We start from the raw sequence: 23625 nt of genomic DNA, 5'->3' as shown, positions 1-23625 counted from the left end.
TGGGTTTGGATGCTTAATTACACTTCAGCTCGAATGCCATTGGCTGTTCTTCCATGGTGATCTTCTCTGGGCAGTCCATATCCGTATCAGTTTTATCATGGCACTACTGGCCACGTTCGGCGCCGTTGGCCGTTGCCATCTGCTGCAGATCGATCAGCAGATAGGGATTGATAGGTATAGAGGACAACAAGCGATGCGTTAGTTTTAGAAGGACGGATGGAAGGCAAAAACATTACCCAACACACCCTTGATGGAGCGCAATCTAAATGCGGCATGAAGAACATTTTCAGGATAAGCCAAGCAATCTCAAACGTGGAGTCTCCCAGTGGATGGTCCCCCAGCAGTCCCTAGCGGATAGTGGATGAAATGGCTGCCATCTCGGCCGCACTTGCTCAGCATCCCAGCCAGACGAGGACTTGGAAACGAAGGTGCTGCTGGGTGTAGCCGGAGCGCGTCCAATTATCGTCGGCTACTAGCGATCCATTCGCCATTTCCATCCATGTCCAACCATCTGACGGTGTGCCACTACGCTTCCCTTAGCGTCAGGTCCCCATTTCATCTCATTGCATCCCGTCGCATCAAGTCGCAGGCGCAGGAGGTGGGAGGACGGGGGTACTTGCCCGGCTACTACTAAGTCCAGGTCTCCCTCCCTTATTTGCGAAGCAGCCCTGGCATTGTTGCTATTTACCATCGTGTCGTCCCGAAACTTTGTTTCCCCTTCAGTCGCTTGATCAGTCACTCCTTCACTCTTTGGCTTGCATCCTTCTCGGGCCATACTTTTTGGCCTGCGGCTTTCTTTCCTCCCTTGGGCTACCCGTTTATCTGTACGATTGAGCATTACCTCTGAGTTCTGCTCTCTTTTCCCAGTCACTCTCTCTGCAAATCAGTCATAGCCTCTTTTTGGGATTTGATTTTTTTGGGCTCGCCGTCAACTACGAGAAATCCACCTGCGTTATTGACCGAAAGTCGTCGATACGAACAAGAAAACTCCACCAGTCACCGCTGCGCTTACAGGACTAGCCAGTCAGGAAAACTCGGCCAACACGATATCCATCGCGGGCTTATCGGGTGACGACAAGACACGAGACTGTCTGTTAATAAGTGCCTATTCCCATCGTTCTTTTGGTTATCCAGCATACCACAGTGAACCAACACAGCCAGCGAACATTCGCCATGCTTGTAAGTTATCAATTCACAGTTGATGTCGAGATATCCGAGCCCGCTTTTGCCCAGCTGTCTTACTTAAGCGCGTCAATGGTGGGATGTCATGTGAAGTCAATGGGCCTTGACCATGTCAACCGCCCAGTGGCTCACATTGAATGGGCCCGGTAACAACCATCACGAATGAGAGCCAAACCGCATATGGATGCATTCTGCGATGCATATGCAGGCTCGCTTCAACCCTAGGCGGAAGGTTCCATTGCCTCGTCGTCTACAAAATCCTATCAGTATCTTCTGAGTATGTGCTGACCATGTTTCTTATACAGCTCCAATCTGCACTCGTCGCCCTTGGGGCTACCATTGCTGCGGCTGTCCCTGCCCTTGAGGCCCGGGGCAACCAGTTTGTCAACCCCAAGACGAATGATGTCTTCCAAATCGTGGGCATGGCCTACCAGATTGGCGGCAGCGCTGGATATGACCCAAGCCACGGCAAGGACCCTCTCTCTAATGGAGACGTCTGCAAGCGTGATGCCGCCATCATGCAGGTTCTGGGTATTAACACCATCCGTGTTTACAACCTGGACCCCAACCTGAACCACGACGAGTGCGCCAGCATCTTCAACGCCGCTGGTATGTACATGGTTATCGACGTCAACTCGCCCCTCGTCGGCGAGTCCCTCAACAGCCTGGAACCCTGGACCTCGTACTATGATACCTACCTCAACCGCACCTTCGCTATTGTTGAGGCTTTCAAGTCTTACCCTAACCTGCTTGGATTCTTCTCCGGAAACGAGGTCATTTCCAACGTTAAGCAAGGTGGCACTGCTCCTCCGTATATCCGTGCTGTTACTCGCGATCTCAAGCAGTACATCAAGAACCACGCCGACCGCCCCATTCCTGTTGGATACTCCGCTGCCGACGTCCGTGACGTCCTCGAGGACAGCTGGAACTACTTCCAGTGCTCCATCGAAGGCGAGGAGGACGACATGTCGCGCGCTGACATGTTCGCCTTGAACAGCTACTCTTGGTGTGCTGATGCCAGCTTCGAATCGTCTGGGTACAATACGCTCGTAGACATGTTCAAGTCTTCTTCAGTCCCTGTATTCTACTCCGAGTTTGGTTGCAACACGCCTTCCCCCGTATCTTCACCGAGATCGGCACCATTTACGGAAAGCAGATGACCCCTGTCTTCTCTGGCGGCGTCGTCTACGAGTTTGCTCAAGAGCCCAATAACTATGGCCTGGCCGAGGTCAACAAGGACGACAGTGTCAAGCTTCTCTCTGACTTCAAGTCTTTGAAGGATCAGTACGCCAAGGTTGACTGGAAGGCTGTCCAGAGCGTCAAGGCCAATGGAAACTCGGTCAAGGCTCCCAAGTGCTCTACTGGCTTGATCAAGGAGAAGGGCTTCAACAACAACTTCACTCTTCCTGCTCTTCCCCCAACACTAAGAAGATCCTTGACGGTGGTGTCACGCCCAAGCCCGTTGGCAAGATCGTGAAGGTCTCCGACTACAAGGTTACCCACGAGGTCCAGGACACGGACGGAAAGGCTATTACTGGCCTTGCTATCAAGCCGCTGGCCGATGATGTTAGCAACACTGCTGGTAGCAACAACGCAGCCACTGGATCCGGAAGCAGCAGCAGTCCTTCTCAGTCCGGCGATGGCAAGAGTGCCGGCTTCCGCAGCATTGCTATCAGTGGAGCGGCCGCGGGTATTTCTATGCTTGCTTTCCTGGCTGTTTCATTCTAGAGAATATTGCGGCCACGGAGAAATGACGACACTGGGCATTTGTTAGTGTAGTTTCATTATGCATGTCTGGTTACGGCGTCGTTTGTGTACTTAGCTTCTACGAAATCATTTATTTGTTGGTGCAGGCGATGATTTGAGCAGTAATACCAGGATTCTGCGTCCACATAGAGGCACCCCAATTGATCCTTCGTGCATGTCATTTTACGTTCCATGTCCCTCGAGGTTGAGTTAATCTCGGCTGGCTCGAGTAGAGCTCAAACCCCTTCATATGGGTACACATAGGGATCTAAGGCCAGGTGCTCCCGAGACGCGCTGACAGGACAAGGTCTTCAGAATCTGCCCCGAAAGTTCAGAGCCGAAATGTACAGACGCCGCCCCTCATGTTGGCAAATGCATGCCGTGTTCGTGTTGGCTTGTGTACATACTGAATATAACCAACCGTCACCGTGCGTTGGTGGTCTCGAAACATTCCAGAATAGTGTCACGCGGCACGCTGTTTCCGGGGTCGAATCTTTCATTTTTATCTCTTGGGAATAATGGGAATAAGAACTAAGCGCGCAAGACTAACAGCCGTTACTGCCCTGCTGTCCCTTCGACGCATGACACAGACAGCATCAACGAGAATGAAAAGGGGTCATTGCCTTGCCTATCCTTTGCCAATCACCATGACGGGACGGCAAGCACGGAAGAAATATATGGACTTATCGGAACTTGGTTCTTTCATTTCAATCTCTCGAACCTGGATAGACAAGCATTCTTCCAAGTCAAGCATATCTTCTACACGTCGAGCTCCCACTCGATCGACTTCGTAACGGCGCGCAGCCTAAACATCTCTTGTTCAACTCCTCTTCTCTGAATCTCGGGGGAGAGCGTCAACCATACCACAGCTAGGAAGCGCATATTGTTCAGGGACCATGCACCATTTTATCTTCATGTTGGGCGCAGTGGTCAGCCTTCTCCTGCTACTGGCCCAAGCCGCTCAGTTACGCCCTCCCCGTGCCATTGACCCCCCTACAATGCCTTTGAAGCCCGTCAGGAGCATGATCTGTTTCACGATCTCCCTTGCCACCAGCATGATCCACCCAGTATCGTTCCCTGGCCTCTGGGCATAGTGCCCAAAGTCTGCTACGAGTACCCAAAGGGCAATGCTGTCATTCTAGACACGACTAACATGGAGGCGCGTGACGTCTACTATAGCGACTGCAACGCTCCTTGGACCATCTGCCGTTACAAGGATTCATTGATCGACTGGGACAGGGCGATGCTGGTGAGTTTGTTGTATGATGAGACAAGTTGGAGGCGTCATCCAAGGGGAGTAGGGCTAACCCGCCTTCTAACCGGGTAGGTTCTGGGTAAGATCCCCGTCGGCATGCGGCAACATGTTGCCCACGTCATACTGGTGCCCGGGAGCTATGCCAAAAAGAAACAAGGTATCGTTGCTGAGACCAAGGGGCCTTCCACTGCCTTCCTGTCTGCAATGAGTATCGGCGTGGCAGCACATGAGTTCAGTCACATACTCGACGCGATGATCGGATCTCGACGCCATGGAAATAAGAAGCTCAGTGACTCGCCAAAGGTAAGCAAGCCCAAACCCATGCGTTGACTCCACCTCGGCAAATCCACGCAAGTGGCATACGCACGCCGAGCCTGCCACCTGACAGTATAAGGCAATCAACCTAATGAGCTGGTATTCTAGTGGATTCAAATTTACCAGAACGACACCATGGTCCCCACGTCCTACGTTGCGAGTACGTTGTCCAATAATCGGACATCGTTGGTAGAGGACTTCGCCGACTCGGGCCGTTGGGCCATGTCCAACATGGCGCGCGCGCGGACCCAAGCATCAAACCAGCCGCCTCATGCTCGGGATGGCAGCGGCGGAGATCCCTTCTCGTTCCAGAACAGAACCATGCGGGCAAATTTACTAGCGGACTACAGCGCTAACTGGACAGAGTGCCAAAGCCAAATCACTGGGTACAGGAAGCTGCTGGAGGATCTCATCTTCCCGCCGGGCGGCAGGTGTACGGGCAAGGCCGCCACGTCGGATGCGGTGAACACAACGACGGGCCAGCGGGTACACGGCATGGTGGGCGCTGGGAAGCACAAGCTGAGATCGGTGGGGGTGGCAGAAATCGTCCCGGCCGATTGGGCCATGGAGATCCAATTCCCGCCTTACCGTGCTTCCACCTAGTTGACTTCATCCTCTCCTAACTCCGAAGCGTGGCCGGCTCCGTCAGTGTAGGTTGATATGCAGGTAGATTGAAGTCGGGCGAGTTGAATCGCAAATCATGTCTCTAGTTTCTAACGGCTACTGCGAGTTGCGTCTGCTAGATCGAGTTGCTAAATCCGGATTCAGCCTAGATCAGGGGCAGCCTGTCAGCATGGTGGTGTGTGAACCTCAACTCCAACCCGCCAACCATTGTACGACTTCCCATCACCCAATCTACGTTACGTATCAAGGTCTTTGCTGATAGAGAATCCGTGTTCAATCTCGAGCTTGCTTGGCTCATTATTCCCACGAGTCTTTTCGGGCCCCCAATCCCAGCCAGGATACCCACCCCAAACGCACATGATGCCCAGCTCGTCTTTATCCACGCCATCGCAAGTCTTGCCCAATGCGGCGGCTTTGTTCAGCCTCATGTTGTCGGGGACGGGTATCAGCCAACTCGTCCGGCCCGAGAGTGCCCTAGAGCTCTGGCGGTTCCCTCCTGCTGTCCCATGTTCAACTTCTTCCTCCACCGCCTCTGCTGCCGGAACACCACCAGGTGTGACCGCCACTGCCAAAAACCAAAAAGGGGGCTTGGTCCACGGTCTGATACGGCGCGAGGCGATGCGAAACGTAGCGCTCGGTCTCGTCGGGCTCGCGACGTGGTACCGCGGCGACCGGAGGCTGCTCGGGTGCGTCTTGCTCTGTGGGTGCTTCACGGCCTTCTCGGACGGGCTCATCAGCCGCGCCGTCGTGGGCGGTGAGGAGCTGAGGCATTGGGCATTCTTGCCATTCATGCTGAGCACAGCGGCAGGATTGTTGGGATGGCTGGGGTGAGACGAGTATACGCATATGATGATAGGGGGTTGCGGATGTTATGTAGAGAATGACCTCAATTGATATCCCAAATGGCATTTGCGAGTCGGCTATTAGATTTGTTCGTTGCATTATAGACAGGTTGGTGTGTGGACCTAACAGTAACGCCGTTTCCTGATTTTTCTGCATGCATACACGTACTTTAAAGAATTACTGTCGTTCCTGTCTGGAGTACTGACAAACACCGAGTTCAGACGTTGACGGCAAAGTGAATGTGTCGTGAATAGCGCCTTGTCAGATCAAGCATCTTCAGCAAGACCATGCAACTGTCAAATATTTTGATTGTTAACGCGACTTCCCTTTTTCCACTTCTGCAACTTTTTCTGTTCTCTGCCCAATTGGTTCAATCAAATCCAACCTTCGGCGAGTTTACTTCCAATCCATCACACATTCACAATATTTGTTACCGGGCAGCTGCTCCCCGCCCTTGAACCGATTTTGCCTCCCTCGCCGACATCATTTCACTTGACCACCAGAGAAAGATGGAGGCCAAAGTTGCAGAACGCCGGCGCAAGCATTTCAGAAACAAGCGTGCAACTTCCCTCCGAAAGATGCTGTTGAACGCCGTCCTACGAACCAAGGCTGAAGCCAATAAAGTGAGCTTTACCCTCCACACGTTATATTTGCCTCCCATACATCTCCCACGGCCTAATATTTTCAATACTGATGGAAGACGGACATTTTGCTAGGAATGGGGTGGTAACAACAATGGTAGCTACGCCTCTGACAACTACGACTTGACACCCACGCTCGGAGCGTACCTTATGCGGCCACCTTCATGCAATAACATTCAGTTGAAGCATGTGATATGCTTTGCTAACTCACCAAATCTCCGCTACGCCACTGCTCAAGTCGAGACAACGACTTATTTGCTGGCCATGTCACCAATGGCTATCGAACTGGGTTGCCGAGCCTGGTACGACTCGACGGATTACTGGAAGCGAACCAAAAAGAATGTCGACCACCTGCGAGGGTCATTTACTACAGGAGGGTTTAGAGCCCTCAAGATCCTACTTGACCTTGTCCACGGGAGGAAGCCGAACCCTCACGATGTCGCCTTGACGAGCGCGAGATCCCTCGCGATGATGAGTGCCAAGCTCGTGATGACTCAAAAGCTCAGCAACTGGGCCCATGAGTTTCTTACTCAGCTTATGATTCAAGTTCGGAACGGGGATCCCGCAGGTATCTCCAGCTTAGAATTATTGGGGTGGCCGTATGTGCTTCAGCTCAGTGTTGAGTTCAATCTCCGGGACATATACGCTTTTTCTTGCAGATGTTTCATCCGCCAGTGCAAGTTGGGTACGTGGCATAGTGAGAACCACAAGAGAGTATTGTCATGGGGAGGAAAAAAGGTTTCGCTGGAAACCGAACTACACACTGAAGACTTGATTGCCCATAGTAAGTCATTGGTTCATCCATACATTTTGAAAGGTTCGTCTAACAAAACACGGCAGTGTCATTGAAACTTTTAGAGAGGCGCCAAGGCATCATTAACGAGATATTGCTACTCTTGACCGAAGCGAAGTTCAGAATTACGTTCTGCAACTCGATAGAGGAGTCGGAGGCGGTGACAAGAAAGCTGATCAGTTTCAGAGTTGCTTTCTGTGACTCACGTATCCCTACGGATCTCACCCGAGATGGATGGACAGATGCCTATACTGATGGTAGCGTTGATGAAATGATTTCTTGGATCAGGGGAACAGGCGACGACAATGATCCGAATGCAGCGGAGTGCATCCGCGGAATTTTAGAGCAGCTTGCTGTGGATGTAGACTATATGGTCACAGCTCGACTGGACGAGATGAAATTCTCACTCGAGTAAGCATTCTTCGTATCTACAGGATATGTAAGGGATGGTGTTATGAAATCACAGTTGAGAATATTGGCAATATCTCCCGGGACGGAGGAAAATACACACACCCACACCACATTCCTTCTTCTGCTGTAGAAGCAAGAGCCTTTACCCTTGGCTAGAAAAACATATGCCACAGATGCACTGGATAGCAAAGGATTTTGTCTTCTTACAAGATGGATCAGTGCTATTTCTCAACTCATTAGCTTGCAGCATGAAGTAGGCGCAGGAGGTACACATAAGGAGGAGTGAATACACTCTTGGGCTCTCAGAATTTTAACGATAATGCTGGTCTCCTACTTTTCTGATTTTCCTTCGTATTCTAATCTCTTATTTCGTACTGATCCTAGGGTAGTAACCTAGCAAGTAACGAGACACTCAACAGGTGTATAATTTTCGACCCCTTTGATCTCTGCTGATGATCATTACATCACAGTACGAGTTAATTTATAGATCTGGTTTAATACTCGTGAGTACAGCTCTCACAAATCTTTTGCTATTTTACGGCTATTCTATATGTAAATTTTGATTGATTTCATGTAAAACATATTTATTAAACACATCTGGAGTTGTGGACTCGTCAGGGGCCTCCTTATTTCCAGTTTGCGTTCAAAACATCAACGATGACACCATGATCCTCGTGCTGCTTCAACCCCGAGAGGACAACGACAGCCGCCACTCCCTCGACACCGCGGACGCGGATGGGCACGCCGCCGCCGTGGATGGCGTAGCCGGCGGCTAGGTCCGGGCTCAGGGTGAACTTGGCGCGGAACGCCTCCTCGTCGCCGGCGAACTTGCAGTGCATCAGCCAGGTCGAGCAGCCGAACCGCAGCACCGTGGCGCGCTTCCGCTGGATCCAGATGGTGTTGTCGAGCTGCGTCCCGGCGCCCACCGCGGCCTGGAACAGCACGTGGCCCGTCGCGCTCGCGATCGAGATGAGCGTGGGGCGGCCCTTCTGCGCAACCAGAGGCAGCAGACGCGCGTACAGCAGGTGGCCGAGCTCCCAGGCGTCGTCGGCGGTGAAGGAGTCCAGGACGAAGGTGTCGCATTGGGCTTTCACCTGGTCGGCCTGGTGGGTTTGCAACGTCTCTCGTTAGCTGGCAATGCTCACACCAAACGTTGTGCTTGCCGCCGGGGCGCCGGGCGGGGAGGAAGAGATACGTACGTCCTCTGGTGGGTCGGCGAGAGCGGCCGGGGCGCCGGTCTCCTTCTGGGCGGCCAGAACGGCTTGCAGGCCGAAGCCAGGTTCCTTATTGATCCGGCTGAGGACTTTCTCGGACGACATAGTGGCGGGTTTTATCGGGAGTTTGATGCCGGTAAGACTGGGAAAGGGGGTTTAGAGCAAAAGATGTTCAAAGTACGGAGAAGAGCCAAAGATGCAGTGATACGAGCGGAGAAGAGTTATATAAACCTAATATGGAATTGCGGGAGGCTTTTTACCAAGCTACGTAGTCTGTATACTCACGGGCCCAAAAGGGAAGTTGCAAGAGTCGGGTTGAGGTCACAAGCGGAGTAGTGCTACTTAGTCATGATTCTCCAGATTTCCCCACTTGGCGACGTTGCTGTCATCGTCACCTAACCATCGGGCCACGTGAATTCAGGAACCCGCACGACCTCTCAGCCCTACTACAGCGCCCAAAGTCCAGAGGTCATCACCGGGTATGGCCTCATTTGGCAAACAGCCCAGGTTGGACGTGGCCAGGCGTTCGACACTCAAGAAGCATGGAGCCCCCGGAGAGCTAGGCAAAGGGACGGCGGGGAGGATCCTGGTAGCCAATGCTCTCGCGTGTAGGAATCAGGACGTAATCGGTTGAATGGTTCTGGCTCGTCGTGCCGTATCAATCTCAGGCGCGTCTCGGACAGGAAAGGCTTTGCCGCGAAAGTCATTCGAACCTCCAGGACATCGAAGTTGGCGGTCGGAGATAGTAGCGAAATATCTCTATATGCACCGGGTTGGGTATCCAGCGAATCCGGTGTTCCCGTGCAACTATTGGTTCGCATCTACACCTTGTTTGACCTGATAACAATGATGAGTTTCATTCAAAGGTTGGATGTGTGCCGGAGAATACATCATCCTTGAGAACTTGCATGGTTCCAGGGAGTATGTCCAGCCGCTTCGTTGCTGCCACAAGGTGATAAGTCCTGATAGAGCGTACGCAAAAGAGATCTCTTATTTTCGTTGTACATTCTCCTCGAGTTGCTTGCTCAGTGACTCTTACGGAGTTGAAAAGGTAGGCGTCTTGACGGTTGCGAGACGAGTCGAGTTGGTTGTTGAGGCGGTTCCTGGAATAGGCACGTAGATAATAAGATTAACCAGTCCATCCTGTATGTCTCTCGAGGGCATCGAGATAATCCGTTGTTGGTAGGGCCGAGTTGGCGATGTGCAATCGAGAAGTATATGGGGTTCCTGGAACAGGCATTGTGACTGAACACACAACCAGACAAAAGGTTTCACTCCGCTTTCTGAGTTAAAATGACGTGAAGACGCAGGACCACGAGCCGGTTCCGACGCTGTCGTGATCATAAGTCCCTTGGATGCAGATGTTCTCTTATCGTGCCGTGGAAACCCTCACTAGTGGGACGGGTTCTGAACAGCAGCCCGGACTAGCTAAAAGTCCCTCGAGGCACCGGCGATACTGCGAGTCTGCGTTTGTATGGCAAGAGGCTGATCCGTATCTCAGACTGGTGCCTAAGGGGGTCGCCGATGAGCTAGATAGGAGCAGTCGGGTCGCACCATCTCTACTATTGACGAGTCACCTGTGACCTTCTTCGCATATGGAGATGGGTAGGAGCAAAACGGAGTAAGAAAAGAAACTACTGGTTGATTAAAACAAATTGTAATTGTGATATAGGAGACGATGCAATGCTATGACGCTGACGCATCGTCGAACCCTTGTCATCGAGGAATGAGGAGAGATCCGGATTCCTACGCCGGCGGCTGAAGTTTGATTTGGCTATCGATGAAGCTTCTAGAAGATCCTCATCTAATATCTGGAACCCTCTTTGCCATTAGGAGAATTAGCAGACAAGAGTACCGACAAGAGGTTTAATGGGAGGATTTGAGTAGTGGTGGATAAGGTGCAGATTTCAGGTCTGGCCGGTGGAGGATCGCCAACCAAGGAGGAGGCACAGACAAAGTGAGAGTCCAGTGAGCCGATAAGCCGGTAAGCCGAATATGTTGTTTCCACGCGCCAATCAAAGCCCATCTGCGGTCAAGGGGACAATCCGTTGACCTGCAAGATAGGTATGCATGTAGATATCTCACTTGTGCGTACTGTTTGTGTCATCGATATCATCAACGATTTGGAGCTTCTGTTGGAGACTGCCAAGCCAGTAGGCTCCCCTGCTAGTCAGCAAGCCCCTTGGCCCCTGCCGCATACCTATGTAAAGGCTTGCCAGCATGCTGACAAGCCAACGACAAGGGGCGAGGGATCTACAGGGGCAGAGGTTCACTACCCAGACTGCTCAGATTCAAGCCATGCCTGTCTGGGAATGGGCGCTGGTCGCGCTCAGGTTTCGCTGTTCGATAGACCAGAAGGATAGACGCCTGACTACTGGTCTGACTGGCAGCTTCAGTGACCACGTCCGCCCTGCTCCGCTGTTGATGCGCAACCGTCGCAGACTATCTCGCAGCGGTTTCCAATGGCTTCAGCCCAGCATGGCTTTAGGGCTACGCATGGACTGGCTTGCTGGCTAGCCAAGTGATCGACTGTAAGTCTATTTGGACCTTCTCCCCGGCAATTGCGACTCGGGGATATGGAGGGACGATGGATGGTGAAGTGACCAAGCGATTGGCAGTTGCGCGCACGTTTTTGTGCAATTTCAGAGCCTAATCGATCGTCGCTGAGCGGTATTTTCCGACCTGACCTGCATAGCCAACAACCTCAGCAATCTTGCTGCTTACTTGCACTGAGTTGGTAGCGGTGCAAGTAGCAAGTATCTTCCCAAACCATCAATCTACATCCACCTGAAATGAAGACTCTGCTCAGTTATAGTACATGCACATGCTTCTTTCCATCAACCCTGCAATAGAAGGAAAGTCGCCTGCCTACTGCCAGGAACCAGAGCAAGTGGATGTTGAATTTTGTGGTTCCCCACCGGCAATTCGTCAGGTCAGGACCCAAAGACCCTGAAGACACCCCTGGGAGGCCCAACCTGCCAACCAGGTGCTGCTGAGTGGTGCCTGGCAATCGCCGTCTGTCCATGCGACCTTTCTGTGTCGGACCACTTTAGGACGACCTTAGCGCCAAAAGTGCAGCACTCCCCCATGTCTGCGTGTCTCATTCTTTGCTTTTGTTATTTACTTGATCATTTACACGAGGCGTCGCGCGAATGCAAACAGAGACTCGACAAAACTACAGGCGGGATCGGCCAGGCTGGTGTTACTTAGCACCAAGTGCCTGTGCTGGGTGCCGCCCCGTATCGCATGTTTCTTTGTCCAAAGCCCAACCCGGACCTGCCGTGCCCTTATTCTGAAATTTGACGTCATACCGCCTGCAGGATGATTACCGCCCACTGCTGCTGTTCAAATAAAGTCCAACTCTGGCTGGCAGTGGGAAGAATGTCACCGAACCAACCAGCGTTGCGTCCCGGTCGATCAGCACAAGCCAAACGTGAAGAAGCTCTTGACGGGCGGCCGAATGCGACGTTGGTGAATGGGCAGACGGACCACGGGGACGACTCCACCACCAATTCGCTGAGAACCGTTGTCGGAGCTGAACGAAAGAGGCATGAAGGTCCGCGCAGCGTTTCCTTAGCAAGATGCTTCTCTGCTTCGGTGGGAGGTGCATCTCCCACCTTCTGCCTGTCTGTCTGGAATCGTCCCAGTATTCGTTTGGGGCGTGCCATGCCTGCCAGCTGTTTAGATTATGATCGTCTTCCCAAGTGCTCGTTGGCGGGGACCCGGTGCCCCCGCAAGCAGGCAAGGTCATTTAACTTCTAGATTCAGCAACCACGTTTGCCGCGAACTGCCAGGGACCCCGGGCCCGACCCCCGCCGGCCCACTCCTCCCACAGCTTCGGCACCCATGTTGTATTGCGCGCGGCCGGTGACTGACTCTGTGAGGAGGCCTTCAAGGATCACTCCTGTACATGCCCCCTTGCCTCCTTCCTGGCGGAGCCTGGCTATGATACAGGTCAGGTGGGTTGAGATAGGATGAGATGCCTATCAACATATGTGGGAAGCATCATAGTATGTAGTGACGACATGTTTCGATACTGTACACAGCTAGTCTGTATGGAGCCAGACGTACAGACGAGGATGACCGGCAATCTCAGGGCTAAGGGGCTTGCATCGTGACCGTCTGGGTATATATCTTGGACTTTGCGAACTCTGATTCTGACTTTTTCCCCTTCTCCATCCAACAAGCCAACAGCCTCCCGTCACTCACTCAGTCGCTCTCTACGCACCATCTAACTTAGTCATTCTTTAATCCTAATCAACAAGCTCTTCAGTTTTTTGTCGATTTTCAAACAACCAACCCGTCAAAATGCAGTTCTTCACCACCGCCCTTGCCGCGCTCTCCGTGAGCTCCGTCTTCGCCGCTCCCGTTGAGCAGCGCCAGGTCCAGATCTCGACCGCCGTCTCCACCGTCTTCACCACCGTCGCTGACGTCAAGACCACTGTCACCGATGAGCTGAGCGAGGTTGGTAAGTACAAATTATCCTACAACGGCCCTACTTATGTGACTTCCTGATCTAACCCGATTCTTTCTTCCAGCCAAGCTTGTCAGCGGCCTTAAGGTCTCCATCCTCGATGATGCCGTCAAGAAGCAGACCGTCCACACTGTCCAGCGGACCCTGAGCAACGTTGAGACAGAGCTCCACGGCGTTCTCGGCCTCGTCCTCGGTACCGTCACCGGCACCGTCGTTCCCCTGGTTGGCGAGGAGCTCGACCAGGTCCCCGTCCTCCTGAAGGATGTCAAGGCTATTGTCGAGAAGGTCAAGACCACCGTCACCGGCGTTGTTGGCACCGTTACCGACGATGTCCTTGTCACCCTCAAGCCGGAGCTCAAGCTCGTCCTCGGCCTCGTCAACACTCTCGTCACCCCCGTCGTCACCCTCGCCACTGGCCTTGTCGGTGAGGTCACCGGTGGCGTTGTCCCCGAGGTCACCAGCCTGGTCGGTGATGTGGAGCACCTTGCCGGTGGTCTCCTCACCCCCGTCACTGGCGGTCTCCTCTCCAAGGTTCTGTAAGCGACAATAACATTGTCGTGATGCAAAAACTTTGATACCTTTCTGGAGGCTGGTTTCGAGGCTTGAACGTTTCCCTCCCGGCTATTCCTATCTTCTCGGGGGCTGCTTTGGACACAATTTTCTTGTTGCAATAGCCGCATTTTTTGGAATCTTTCAGCGTCATGTCTTGGGATCTTAACGACAAGCACGAAGCCGAGCCTGTATATAGTTTTATATCGGCTTCTTAGTTGAAGAATACTGGGGTTTGAAAACCGACTGACTTGTTTCCCATGAGATGATTTTGTGATTAATTGTAACCAACTTGTAGAGGTTTGTGCTTTCCTATGTGGTTCCATATCGTTGAGTTTCTTCATACTGTGTCTCCTTGGTTAGGGTCTGTCCTGATCTGTACACCAAGATACGTTTTTCACACACTATTGGGAACAATCAGCGGTTCTGGTATTCGCAGTCGGTTGTGTTATGGTTTACTGGCTTGGGATAAGGGTGAGGCCGGCGTTGTATTGATTGAGGGTTTACCCCTGACATAATTTAGAACTATACTTATTTCCTGTTAACTCTTAATGAATGACAACTTCCGACTCTATTCTCTAAATCCTAGCTGTTTGAGACATTGTCCTAAGGCGGAATAATAACAAATGATCGACTGCAACTTCTTAGGTATGGCGGAACTGGTTAAGTATCCAACTGGAAGGGCGTTGATACGCAAAATCTCTTTACTGGAAGTTTGCGACAACCCCGTCGATTTCCTTCTTGTTGTGGCCGTAGATGACATAGAAGTTGTTCTGCTTGTTGTTTTCCTTTTTGTTGTATCTAAGACTAAGTTAGTCCATAGCTGTTATTTCTCCTCTCCTTCGTCTTCAACCCATCGATTACCAACACAAAAGGGGGACACTGGGGGCGACTAACTCAAACCACATGGCGCCCTTGTAGTTGGGATACTTGCTCAGGTCGTCCGACGTAGTAAGCTTCTTGATCCACTCGGTCTTTTCCGCCTCGCTGCCGGTGAAGGCCGTCTCGCCGATCAAGAAGGGCTTGTTGTATTTCTTGGCGAAATCATCGTGGACCTTGCCGAAGGAGCCCCCGAATCCTCTGTCTATTGTGGCCCGGTCCTTGGGGTAAGAGTCGAGCGACACGATGTCGACGTACTCGGCGCCTGGCCACCAGTTGCCCAGCTGGTCGAGGTCATTGCCGTTGGGCGACCACATCATGCTGTAGAAAAAAACCCGACGTTAGTTATTCGACGTTCGTTCGTGACAAGCGTTTGACTGGAGGGGTGTGGAGAAAGGGAGGGGGATCTCACAAGCAGTTCTTGACTTTGTGGCACTCCTTGGCGACGTTGACCCACGCCGCCTTGTACTCGTCATACTTCATGCCGCCCGGGTATACCGGGTCTGCGCGGCCGGGCTTGGCGTACCAGTTCATCTCGTGGGCGAAGCGCAGGTAGACAGTCAGCCCCTGGCTCGTGAAGGACTTGGCGACGTTGGCGATGCGGCCGGCGAGCGCAGCGTCGACCTGCTTCCAGGTCACGCCGTCGGGCATGATGGAAGGCACGACGACAGCTCCGTCGGCGAGCTTGCCCTTGCCCGTGATGTCCTTGCCGTCGTACGAGGAGCCCTTGACGTGCGAGTAGTCGCCGAAGAAGCAGCCCTTCTTGCCAGAGAGCGCCGCGAGCGAGGCCATGTTGACCTTGTCTGCACGCTCGTCGTCCGGCAGATATCCGAAAGCGATGCCTTTGTAGGACGTCATGCAGTGGGCTGGCAGACCGGGCAGGGACACGGCGGCGGCGGACACGTCCAGGGGCGATGCCAGGGCGCTGGCGGCAAGAAGCCCGAAGGTAGCGATGCTCGAGAAAGACATGGTGAAGAGATGACCAAGGGCCTGAAGTTGTGAGAAATGAATATCGATGATGTTGTAATCGTTGAAGACCGCCGATGCTGAACTTCTTTGGACCTCACTTCGAGGCCAAGAAGACGGCATTTTATAATCTGCAGTCAACCAAGTAATTCTCCTGCATACTGCTATTGTACCTGTCAGCCTAAACTGTTAGCTATGTCAACCTCAGGGGCTAGATGCCAAGAGACCCCGTGTCAGGACCAAATCAATTAATTACAGCAGTAAGCCTTATGTAGGGAATAAGCCAGCACCAGTATTATTCCGCGAGAAAAGTGCATCTTTGAGTATTCATATATTCTTCTGTCCATTTAACGCATCTTGCTACCGCATTTAACAATATCTCGAACTGAGCAATCCCCTCAATCAGCCGGTCTAATCTGCATTAATCCACCATTGCATCTTGACTAAGCTGCATAAGCTGCATAGCTGATGAATAAGTACGAGAGATGGGCTCCCGTAAGCCGTCATGGGATCGAAGTGTGAACACTAATCGATTCATACGGGTATTTGCATATAGACAATTGTACATGCGATGCCAAAAGGGCTCCATGATGCGACGTTAACAAAGGCTTAGTCTCGGCTGTGGAAAACGGCTGCCGTAAATGCATAGACTGCGCCATTCTAAATCCTGAAATAGCTGATATGCTCTGCTCCCTGCATGGCGCGCCCCCAACCCAACCCCAAGGCTGAAAGAGCCTGGTCTAATTCATGAAGCAAAATGCAACTCTCGAAGTCAGCCGAGGCATACTGACCGTAGAATGTAACATAATATTGTCATCTGATGCAATTTTACAAGTGTATAATCCACAAAACCTCTGTTGAGCCCGTCCACCTCATTCTGGAATCAAAGCGCGATAAAACCATACCACCCTACTACTATATTGCCCATGTCAGCCTGGCCAGGGTGGTTATGGTGACTATCGCTTGCAAGAGCAGCCGATAGAAGACCTGGAGCCGGAAAACGGATTATGAAGGTCAGGTTATCATCTTCTACCCTGACGTCCAACCACCTGCAGGGGCTCCTAGTTCAAAATTTGTCCTTTGTAAGTTACGATTAAGTCTCGTGTATCAAGTTCGTAATACTGTCTTAGTACTCGAAGCTTGTTGATAATTACCTGCAACATTCTATTGGGTCCCCTTTTTTTAATCTTGTTCTTTTCGTTTCGATGTCCTGCTCTCAACCCATCCAGTTGGGTTCATCAAGACAGACCGAATAAGTTCAGTATCTCCTTGACTGCTGCTGGATACATGTACTAGAATGATAGTGTGACAAATATATGCTTTTACTTAGCTGTTACCTCCGGAATTTATTTGAATTTTCCATTCCAATCAGACGCCGTGATAACTCCTATTACGGCATTCAGCAGGAAAAGGAATAGTCTTGCGCTGAATAATTATGAATCAAATAGGTACTGCCGTTTAACTAGTTAAGATAACATAAAACCAGTAAAAGATATACTTCAGAGGCTTGATGCTTGAATCAACGACACACGTTTCAGATTAATTCTTCAACTCATTAATACGAGCAAACTAGCGAACACTAGACTCGCCGTACAGATGTATCGCGCTATCGCAACTCATCTGCCAACAAAGAAAGCTGAACAGCCAACAAAGGGGTATCTGCACCGACTATAGCGGGATTTTGTTCTGACCAAGCCTATCATTTAGGAACCATCCTCCACTGAAGCGAGTAGCTATAGCATGTTGAATAACCCGCCGCATTCATCGAACCGCCCTGCATCATGGCTACCCCCTCGCTGAGCATATGGACCAGGTCGCCGTTACCAAGATGGGGGCCGTCGCCGTCGGCATCGATAGCGCGGTCGAAGTTGATCTGGAGGCTGCAGCCGTCGTTGGACTTGGCTTCGTACCAGGTCTGGGGCGTCTCCGAGGTGAGCCACCAGGTGAAGTATTTGGAGGCCACCTCGTCCTGCAGTGCTTGGCACTTTTCGGCGAACCCTACGGGGTTGGAGGCCGGCTGGGCTGTGTATGATCCCGTGTTTTCGCACAGCCAACCCGAGGACTCGGCCAGGTCGTTGAAGCCCCAGCCGCAACAGCCACCGGGACAGGAGCCCAGCTTGGGATATTGGAAGCTAAGGTCGCATGCCGGAGCTGATTGCCGTGTCTGAAGAAGCGGACTGGCGGCGACTAGGGGAGAGAGCTGCAGTAGCAACAAGCCGAGTGTAGATATCAACTGCATCGTGAAAGCTCTTTTATATACCGTGTAGTAATATACTCGTGCGTAGTAATTATTAGGTGGGACAAGCAGTTTGTTTCGGAAGCTGATAGTTTAAAAGAAGAAAGCCGAGATCTGCGATGTGGGCATTGAAGTTATATAGACCTGAGCAAAGACCTGGATCCTGCCCCATCAGTCCAGTGTTAGTTATGACGACCCAGTATGATATAGGTTACGCCCAGTCAAGAGACGACATCCAACTGCATCTCGCCCCAACGCATCTGCCCATCACATCGACTAGGCCCGGAACGTGCTATATCCATGGTTTTAATGAAGCGGGGGAGATAACTTTCCACAGGTCTTCGGCCCTTGGGGGCCCCTTAATTATGTCAAGCACCTGATCATATCATGGATGTGCCCATGCCGTTCATCATCACGCAGAATCACGCAGAGTCACAGATCGGCCCCTCTCCCCTGGGGCCATGTAGCTTGAAAGACAGAGCGAGCAGTGACGAGATGCTTGGCGTGCTGGCTTGGCCTCCCAATGAGGTGTAAGTGACCCAGAAACCAACACGGTGGCTCGGCGGCTACGGAAGTTGGGGGGCTCGGCCATTGGCCAGGGGGCTGCCCAGCCGCCCAATCAGAAGACGCATTGGCGTCCGAGTTGCACCAAAAGCCCAGCGCTCTGGCTCAATTCGGCCCCCGCAAGCAGATCATCATGCACGGCTCAAGGCACTGCACACGCCGAGGACTACTAGTACTGGACAGAAAACTCTACGAGCTGTGTTGTGCCGTGGTTGACATGCGGGAGCGGTGACCAGCTGCTCCTTCTCGTGACCCCCATCGATTCGTTAAGGAAGGGCGGACTCGGCCCGCCCAGGGGATCGGTCAAAGTCAGAGAGGCACCCCCCTGCAGGCTGTCTGCAGCTAACAAGGTGACATGCGCCTACGATTACGGCTCTGTGCAGCCCCGACTGAAGTTCGTGGCACGGGGCTGTGGGAATTCCCCTTGGCTGGCTCATTTGTTTGCGACGACGGAGTTCGGAGCTTCAAGGGCGAACCCCGACCACAATGCATTCAAATACGGAGTAACAAGATGAGCGACCGTGCAGCTGTGAATCAGGTTATGAGATGTCTAGATGTGTGTCAGCAAGTTGGCCTTGAGTTTTGACCCGTCTTGCCGTTTGTCTCATGTGACGGCCGTCTTGTTCTGGTCTTGTTCTCGACCGAGAGCCGAAACGAATCAAGTCCCCTAAATCCAACGTCCGTCCAGGGGGCCAATACGCTAGGTCAATTGAAATGTGGACCTTGGGCGGCATTGAAACCACTAACTTGGGGAATCATTCAAGTACCGCGGGCGCGGAGACTTTTTCTTATTCAATTGTCTCCGCCAACCTTCCAAAACCCTCCGCTCCCAAGCCCTCGATTCCCCAGGATCGCCGAGGGAAACTGCGCGGGTTCATCCGATACTATGATGGCGAATAATGCATATGTCGTACATAACGGCCTCAGCCAGCCTCTGAAGCGCCGCGCCGCCTGTGATGCTTGCAGTTAGTTCGGCCATCCAAGCCCCCGGGCACCCAGCCTGTTGCACGCTAATTACTCACTCGAAACTCTACAGGAAAACGCAAGATCAAATGTGCTGGCGGCACACCTGTCTGTCAACGCTGCGGCCGCCTCGTCATCCCATGTCACTACTCTGATGTTGCGCGCATTGGCCGCCCTCGTCGCCAGAGGCAAGCCAACGACGCTGCCTCGCTGACAGCAGATAGCAATAGCCCGCTTGTGAGCAGCCCTCCTGAGCAGACCATCCCTCAGGATCCAGCTCCCACGGAGACAACGCCCTCGCCAGTCGACGGCCTGGTTCAACCGGCATCATCAATGCCTGAGTTTGATATGTCCTTTCTCGACAATGTCCCGTGGCCGGATTGGACCAACTCAGCGTCGCAGTTATCTCCAAGCCTTGCCTGGGACAACTTCCCCACGCCATCTAGCGGAGCTGGAGACCACCAAGACACGAGCTCGCGATCCTTATCTGGGACGAAAGGGCCTTGCGATTGTGCGATACTCGCCCACAAGCACTTTTCAACTTTGGGCGAATCACATGAAGGACTGGAGCCTTTACGATCGCTGCGGGAAGCAGCACAAGTAGCTAAGAAGCTGTTGACATGTGGAGTCTGCTTTGATACGGGCAAAGGTCACAGGGGCGTTACCGGAAACGTGTACCTTCTAGGCGCCCTGCTGTCCAACATCGCGAGCTCATATGCCCAGTTCTTTGTGCAGCAGAAGACGCGGCTGGCTGGTAAAGACAACGAGCAGCAGGTCCTCACCCTGGGCCATGGAAGCTCTGCTCCTCCAGACTCGTTGATTGAACTTCGAGTGGGGAGCGCCGAGTATTTGGCTTTGCTGAAGTCGGGTATCCGAGTTGATGCCACAAGTCTCAGTGCGATATGCGACGATTTCGCCCAGAGGCAACATAAGCTGCACAATGAGGGCCACGAACAATGTGCCGAGGGCCGCCCTTGCCAAAGCAAGGATGCATCCGGGTGTTCCAAGCCCACCCAACATTCGCATGCTATATGTCCTAAGGCGGCGACTGATGACCCAAGGCGCTTTTTCTTATGCTTCCAGGCAGTTCGGATGGTACGGGCGTCGATCGAGGAGTTGCAGGCTGTGCTTGAGGACGAGGCATTGGCATCGCCTTATCCGCGATGCTGAGGCCATTCCGATTATTGATGCCTGTATCAACATGCTGATTAGCGCACATATACAGAGTAGCAGGAAGCTGGTATGGTACTACTGCACATAGAATAGCATGTTTTGGGGGTCGATTGAGACCGTGTTTTGCTGATGGACGATAGATCCAGACTCTACTGATAGAAACCAGGCCCTTCAAGAGCAGGGCATTTGGTGTATATAGACAGCCGGCGTATGTGGGAAAGTCGACGGGCTTGGGAGAGGTTTGAAAGGGTCTTATAGGACTTCGAAGGCCCAAAAGATCTAGGAATCTATAATTAAGGCACAGAGAAGAGGACTTGTGGAGATGCGGAGGTTGCGATTCGGTACTTCGTGGGGCAACGATCGGGCTTCCGCATCTCAGGTTCACCAGGACGGAGCGTTTCAAAAAGCCTCCGCCCTCCTGACGGGGACATTTTCTATGACGAAGCCCACAACTCCCGCGCTGCCGTCCTACGACGCAGGGTTTCACTTCCTCAACAACCACCGTGTCACTAAATCTACACCGTTGACCCGAAAAGGAGCAGTTTGACGAGGCATTGCCAAGACCGATGCGCGGCCCGCGTTTGCTCTCCGAGTTCTGTTGCTGAAACCCTCCGCGCTGCCACCCAACTCCGGAAATAAGTACCTGCAGGTTTCCTCCTTCTGGGAAACAACAAACATCTGTCAAACCAGCCTTTGCGGCAGAATTTACCAGTATTATTCATTTCGGAATACCAGTTACTTCTTAATTTTGGGCCTGTTCTATTCCAGGCTAACACATCACCATGGGATTCGCATTAACCAAATCAAGGCGCCTGGCCATCATCATCTGCATATCTTTTACCTTCTTCATTGCCGAGATCGCAGGTTAGTATGGCTTTGCGTCCCCTCGTGCCCAACGTGGCTAACACAGAGAACAGTGGGCTTTTATACAGGGTCGTTGGCTCTGGTCGCCGACGCATTTCATTACGTATGTTTTCCTATCTCTATCATTCCTGGCAGACGGCCATATCTATTCATGCTTCCCTCTATTTGATGCACTGGGCTGACCATCTGGATACAGCTGAGTGATGTGATCGGCTTCATAGTTGCCTTCTCGGCCTTCAAGGTAAGCAACCTCCGTCTACACTGAAGCCAGCGACGAATGTCTGACTTGGCCTCGCCCACAGGTATCCGAACGAGAAGAGTTTTCACCAAGTCTTTCCTTTGGCTGGCAAAGAGCAAGTCTCCTCGGTGCCTTCTTCAACGGCGTCTTCCTGCTGGCTCTTGGTGTCAGCATCTTCCTCCAATCGATAGAGCGGTTCATCTCCATACAACGTAGGTCGCCCCTTATGGCCAAGCACTAATTAGAATACTCGGGTGATGACTAATAACAACGTTAGCTGTCGAGAACCCTAAGCTGGTGCTCATCATCGGTGGTGTCGGACTGGCCCTGAATCTCATCAGCGCAGTTTTTGTGGGCCATGACCATGCAGGCCACAGCCATGGACACGGACACGGGCACGACCATGGGCATGATCACGACCATGACCACGACCACGACCATGGCGCCGATTCACATGACCATGGACACAAACACGATCACGGTGCTACATCTCATGCTCACGCAGGCGAGGGGCTTACAGTCACAGAGAGCCATGACGGCGCCGCGCAGCACGAGAGAGACGTCCACGGCGAGCACTTGCACACTACGAAGCAGCCGGATCACAAGCCTGGCTTCGACTTTGGTATGATGGGTGTCTTGCTGCACGTCCTGGGTGACGCCATCAACAATATTGGCGTTATGGTGGCCGCCATCATCATCTGGTTCGTCAAGGGCGAGCAGCGCATGTATGCTGATCCCGCTATCAGCATGGCGATTGCCTTGATGATCTTTTTATCGGCCATACCTCTGGTGAAAAATACTGGCAAGGTGCTGCTGGGATACGTGCCCAATGGAATTGATGTTGAAGAAGTGAAGCATGACATCGCGAAGGTACACTATTGCGCATTGCTTTACCCCTTTCCCACTAATTACAACTTGCCTTGCTAACTTCATCCCAAATCTAGGTCCCCGGTATTGAATCTGTGCACGAGCTTCATCTTTGGTCTCTGACACAGGAGAAGGCCATCGCCACGGCGCACGTTTCGGTCTCGGAGGATACTACGGTGGACAGCTTCATGGGTCTTGCCAAGACGGTTAGTGAGTGTCTGCACGCCTATGGCATCCACTCTGTCACCCTGCAACCGGAGCTGCCGCCGCCCGGCTCTGTTTATACGGCCGAGTCGGTGAACGTCGTCAGCCAGCCGGTCACCGCCACCGTCAATTCGGGATCCGACACTGACGCTGCTCGGCGCCGGGCAGTTCCTCATTCGTGCCGACTTACATGTGGCAAGGATAAATGTGCCAACCTGGGTTGTTGCTCATAATGCAGGTTTAAGTGGGAGTGCCCACGGATTTTAACTGTAGACCAAAACGTTTGCTTTCAGGATACCCAGCTTGAGACCCCATATAGACAGAAAATGGGCAAGCTATAATGACTTTATCTACATCTAACTAGCTTTGTTTTTGTCATGTGGTATGGTACCATTATACTACAGAGTAACTCGTGGCTGTGTTGCATAACGTTCAACCGCTGGATCTTTCTATAAGAAATTTACCATGCAAGCGGGCAACAAAAGCCATTTCTCTAGCCGCAGAAAATAGTATTCTTTAGTAGAACCTGGTTTTTTGGTCACTATACAAATCAGCCCTGTTAGCATCACGTCGAGGCAATACAGAAGGGATTGGTTGAAGATCGTTTTCATGCCTCCCCAGTCT

At 52.3% G+C, this 23625-nt stretch overlaps 11 protein-coding genes across 11 annotated transcripts; 8 read left to right on the top strand and 3 right to left on the bottom strand.

Annotated features, from left to right (window-relative positions):
- Window positions 1-1173: 1173 nt before the first annotated feature.
- On the top strand, window positions 1174-2910 carry PG998_009320 (1-3-beta-glucanosyltransferase gel2; the record flags this gene model as incomplete). Its single annotated transcript, XM_066876136.1, has 4 exons — window positions 1174-1179; window positions 1488-2188; window positions 2257-2521; window positions 2614-2910. The coding sequence occupies 4 exons, from the start codon at window positions 1174-1176 to the stop codon at window positions 2908-2910; spliced, it is 1269 nt and encodes a 422-aa protein (XP_066728292.1).
- Window positions 2911-4081: 1171 nt separating this feature from the next.
- Window positions 4082-5101, top strand: PG998_009319 (uncharacterized protein; the record flags this gene model as incomplete). Its single annotated transcript, XM_066876135.1, has 3 exons — window positions 4082-4177; window positions 4256-4486; window positions 4607-5101. The coding sequence occupies 3 exons, from the start codon at window positions 4082-4084 to the stop codon at window positions 5099-5101; spliced, it is 822 nt and encodes a 273-aa protein (XP_066728291.1).
- A 381-nt stretch (window positions 5102-5482) lies between these two features.
- On the top strand, window positions 5483-5953 carry PG998_009318 (uncharacterized protein; the record flags this gene model as incomplete). The annotated part of the gene is made up of 1 exon (XM_066876134.1): window positions 5483-5953. One exon carries the CDS (start codon window positions 5483-5485, stop codon window positions 5951-5953), a length of 471 nt encoding a protein of 156 aa, XP_066728290.1.
- A 521-nt stretch (window positions 5954-6474) lies between these two features.
- On the top strand, window positions 6475-7814 carry PG998_009317 (uncharacterized protein; the record flags this gene model as incomplete). The annotated part of the gene is made up of 4 exons (XM_066876133.1): window positions 6475-6588; window positions 6682-7205; window positions 7266-7390; window positions 7447-7814. 4 exons carry the CDS (start codon window positions 6475-6477, stop codon window positions 7812-7814), a joined length of 1131 nt encoding a protein of 376 aa, XP_066728289.1.
- Window positions 7815-8436: 622 nt separating this feature from the next.
- PG998_009316 (uncharacterized protein) lies at window positions 8437-9129 on the bottom strand (the record flags this gene model as incomplete). The annotated part of the gene is made up of 2 exons (XM_066876132.1): window positions 8437-8913; window positions 9010-9129. 2 exons carry the CDS (start codon window positions 9127-9129, stop codon window positions 8437-8439), a joined length of 597 nt encoding a protein of 198 aa, XP_066728288.1.
- A 2115-nt stretch (window positions 9130-11244) lies between these two features.
- Window positions 11245-11541, top strand: PG998_009315 (uncharacterized protein; the record flags this gene model as incomplete). Its single annotated transcript, XM_066876131.1, has 1 exon — window positions 11245-11541. The coding sequence occupies one exon, from the start codon at window positions 11245-11247 to the stop codon at window positions 11539-11541; it is 297 nt and encodes a 98-aa protein (XP_066728287.1).
- Window positions 11542-13332: 1791 nt separating this feature from the next.
- PG998_009314 (uncharacterized protein) lies at window positions 13333-14038 on the top strand (the record flags this gene model as incomplete). Its single annotated transcript, XM_066876130.1, has 2 exons — window positions 13333-13492; window positions 13563-14038. 2 exons carry the CDS (start codon window positions 13333-13335, stop codon window positions 14036-14038), a joined length of 636 nt encoding a protein of 211 aa, XP_066728286.1.
- Window positions 14039-14751: 713 nt separating this feature from the next.
- On the bottom strand, window positions 14752-15895 carry PG998_009313 (glycoside hydrolase; the record flags this gene model as incomplete). The annotated part of the gene is made up of 3 exons (XM_066876129.1): window positions 14752-14848; window positions 14945-15247; window positions 15339-15895. 3 exons carry the CDS (start codon window positions 15893-15895, stop codon window positions 14752-14754), a joined length of 957 nt encoding a protein of 318 aa, XP_066728285.1.
- Window positions 15896-17591: 1696 nt separating this feature from the next.
- PG998_009312 (uncharacterized protein) lies at window positions 17592-18131 on the bottom strand (the record flags this gene model as incomplete). Its single annotated transcript, XM_066876128.1, has 1 exon — window positions 17592-18131. The coding sequence occupies one exon, from the start codon at window positions 18129-18131 to the stop codon at window positions 17592-17594; it is 540 nt and encodes a 179-aa protein (XP_066728284.1).
- A 1450-nt stretch (window positions 18132-19581) lies between these two features.
- Window positions 19582-20825, top strand: PG998_009311 (uncharacterized protein; the record flags this gene model as incomplete). Its single annotated transcript, XM_066876127.1, has 2 exons — window positions 19582-19657; window positions 19729-20825. The coding sequence occupies 2 exons, from the start codon at window positions 19582-19584 to the stop codon at window positions 20823-20825; spliced, it is 1173 nt and encodes a 390-aa protein (XP_066728283.1).
- Window positions 20826-21610: 785 nt separating this feature from the next.
- Window positions 21611-23234, top strand: PG998_009310 (cation diffusion facilitator family metal ion transporter; the record flags this gene model as incomplete). Its single annotated transcript, XM_066876126.1, has 6 exons — window positions 21611-21692; window positions 21746-21795; window positions 21889-21933; window positions 21995-22142; window positions 22208-22800; window positions 22875-23234. The coding sequence occupies 6 exons, from the start codon at window positions 21611-21613 to the stop codon at window positions 23232-23234; spliced, it is 1278 nt and encodes a 425-aa protein (XP_066728282.1).
- Between the last annotated feature and the right edge of the window lie 391 nt (window positions 23235-23625).

Source organism: Apiospora kogelbergensis (genome assembly GCF_038363985.1).
Source record: "Apiospora kogelbergensis strain CBS 113332 chromosome Unknown utg000006l_segment0_segment0, whole genome shotgun sequence".
Lineage (NCBI taxonomy): Eukaryota > Fungi > Ascomycota > Sordariomycetes > Amphisphaeriales > Apiosporaceae > Apiospora > Apiospora kogelbergensis.
This window is presented reverse-complemented; position numbering and strand designations above follow the sequence as displayed.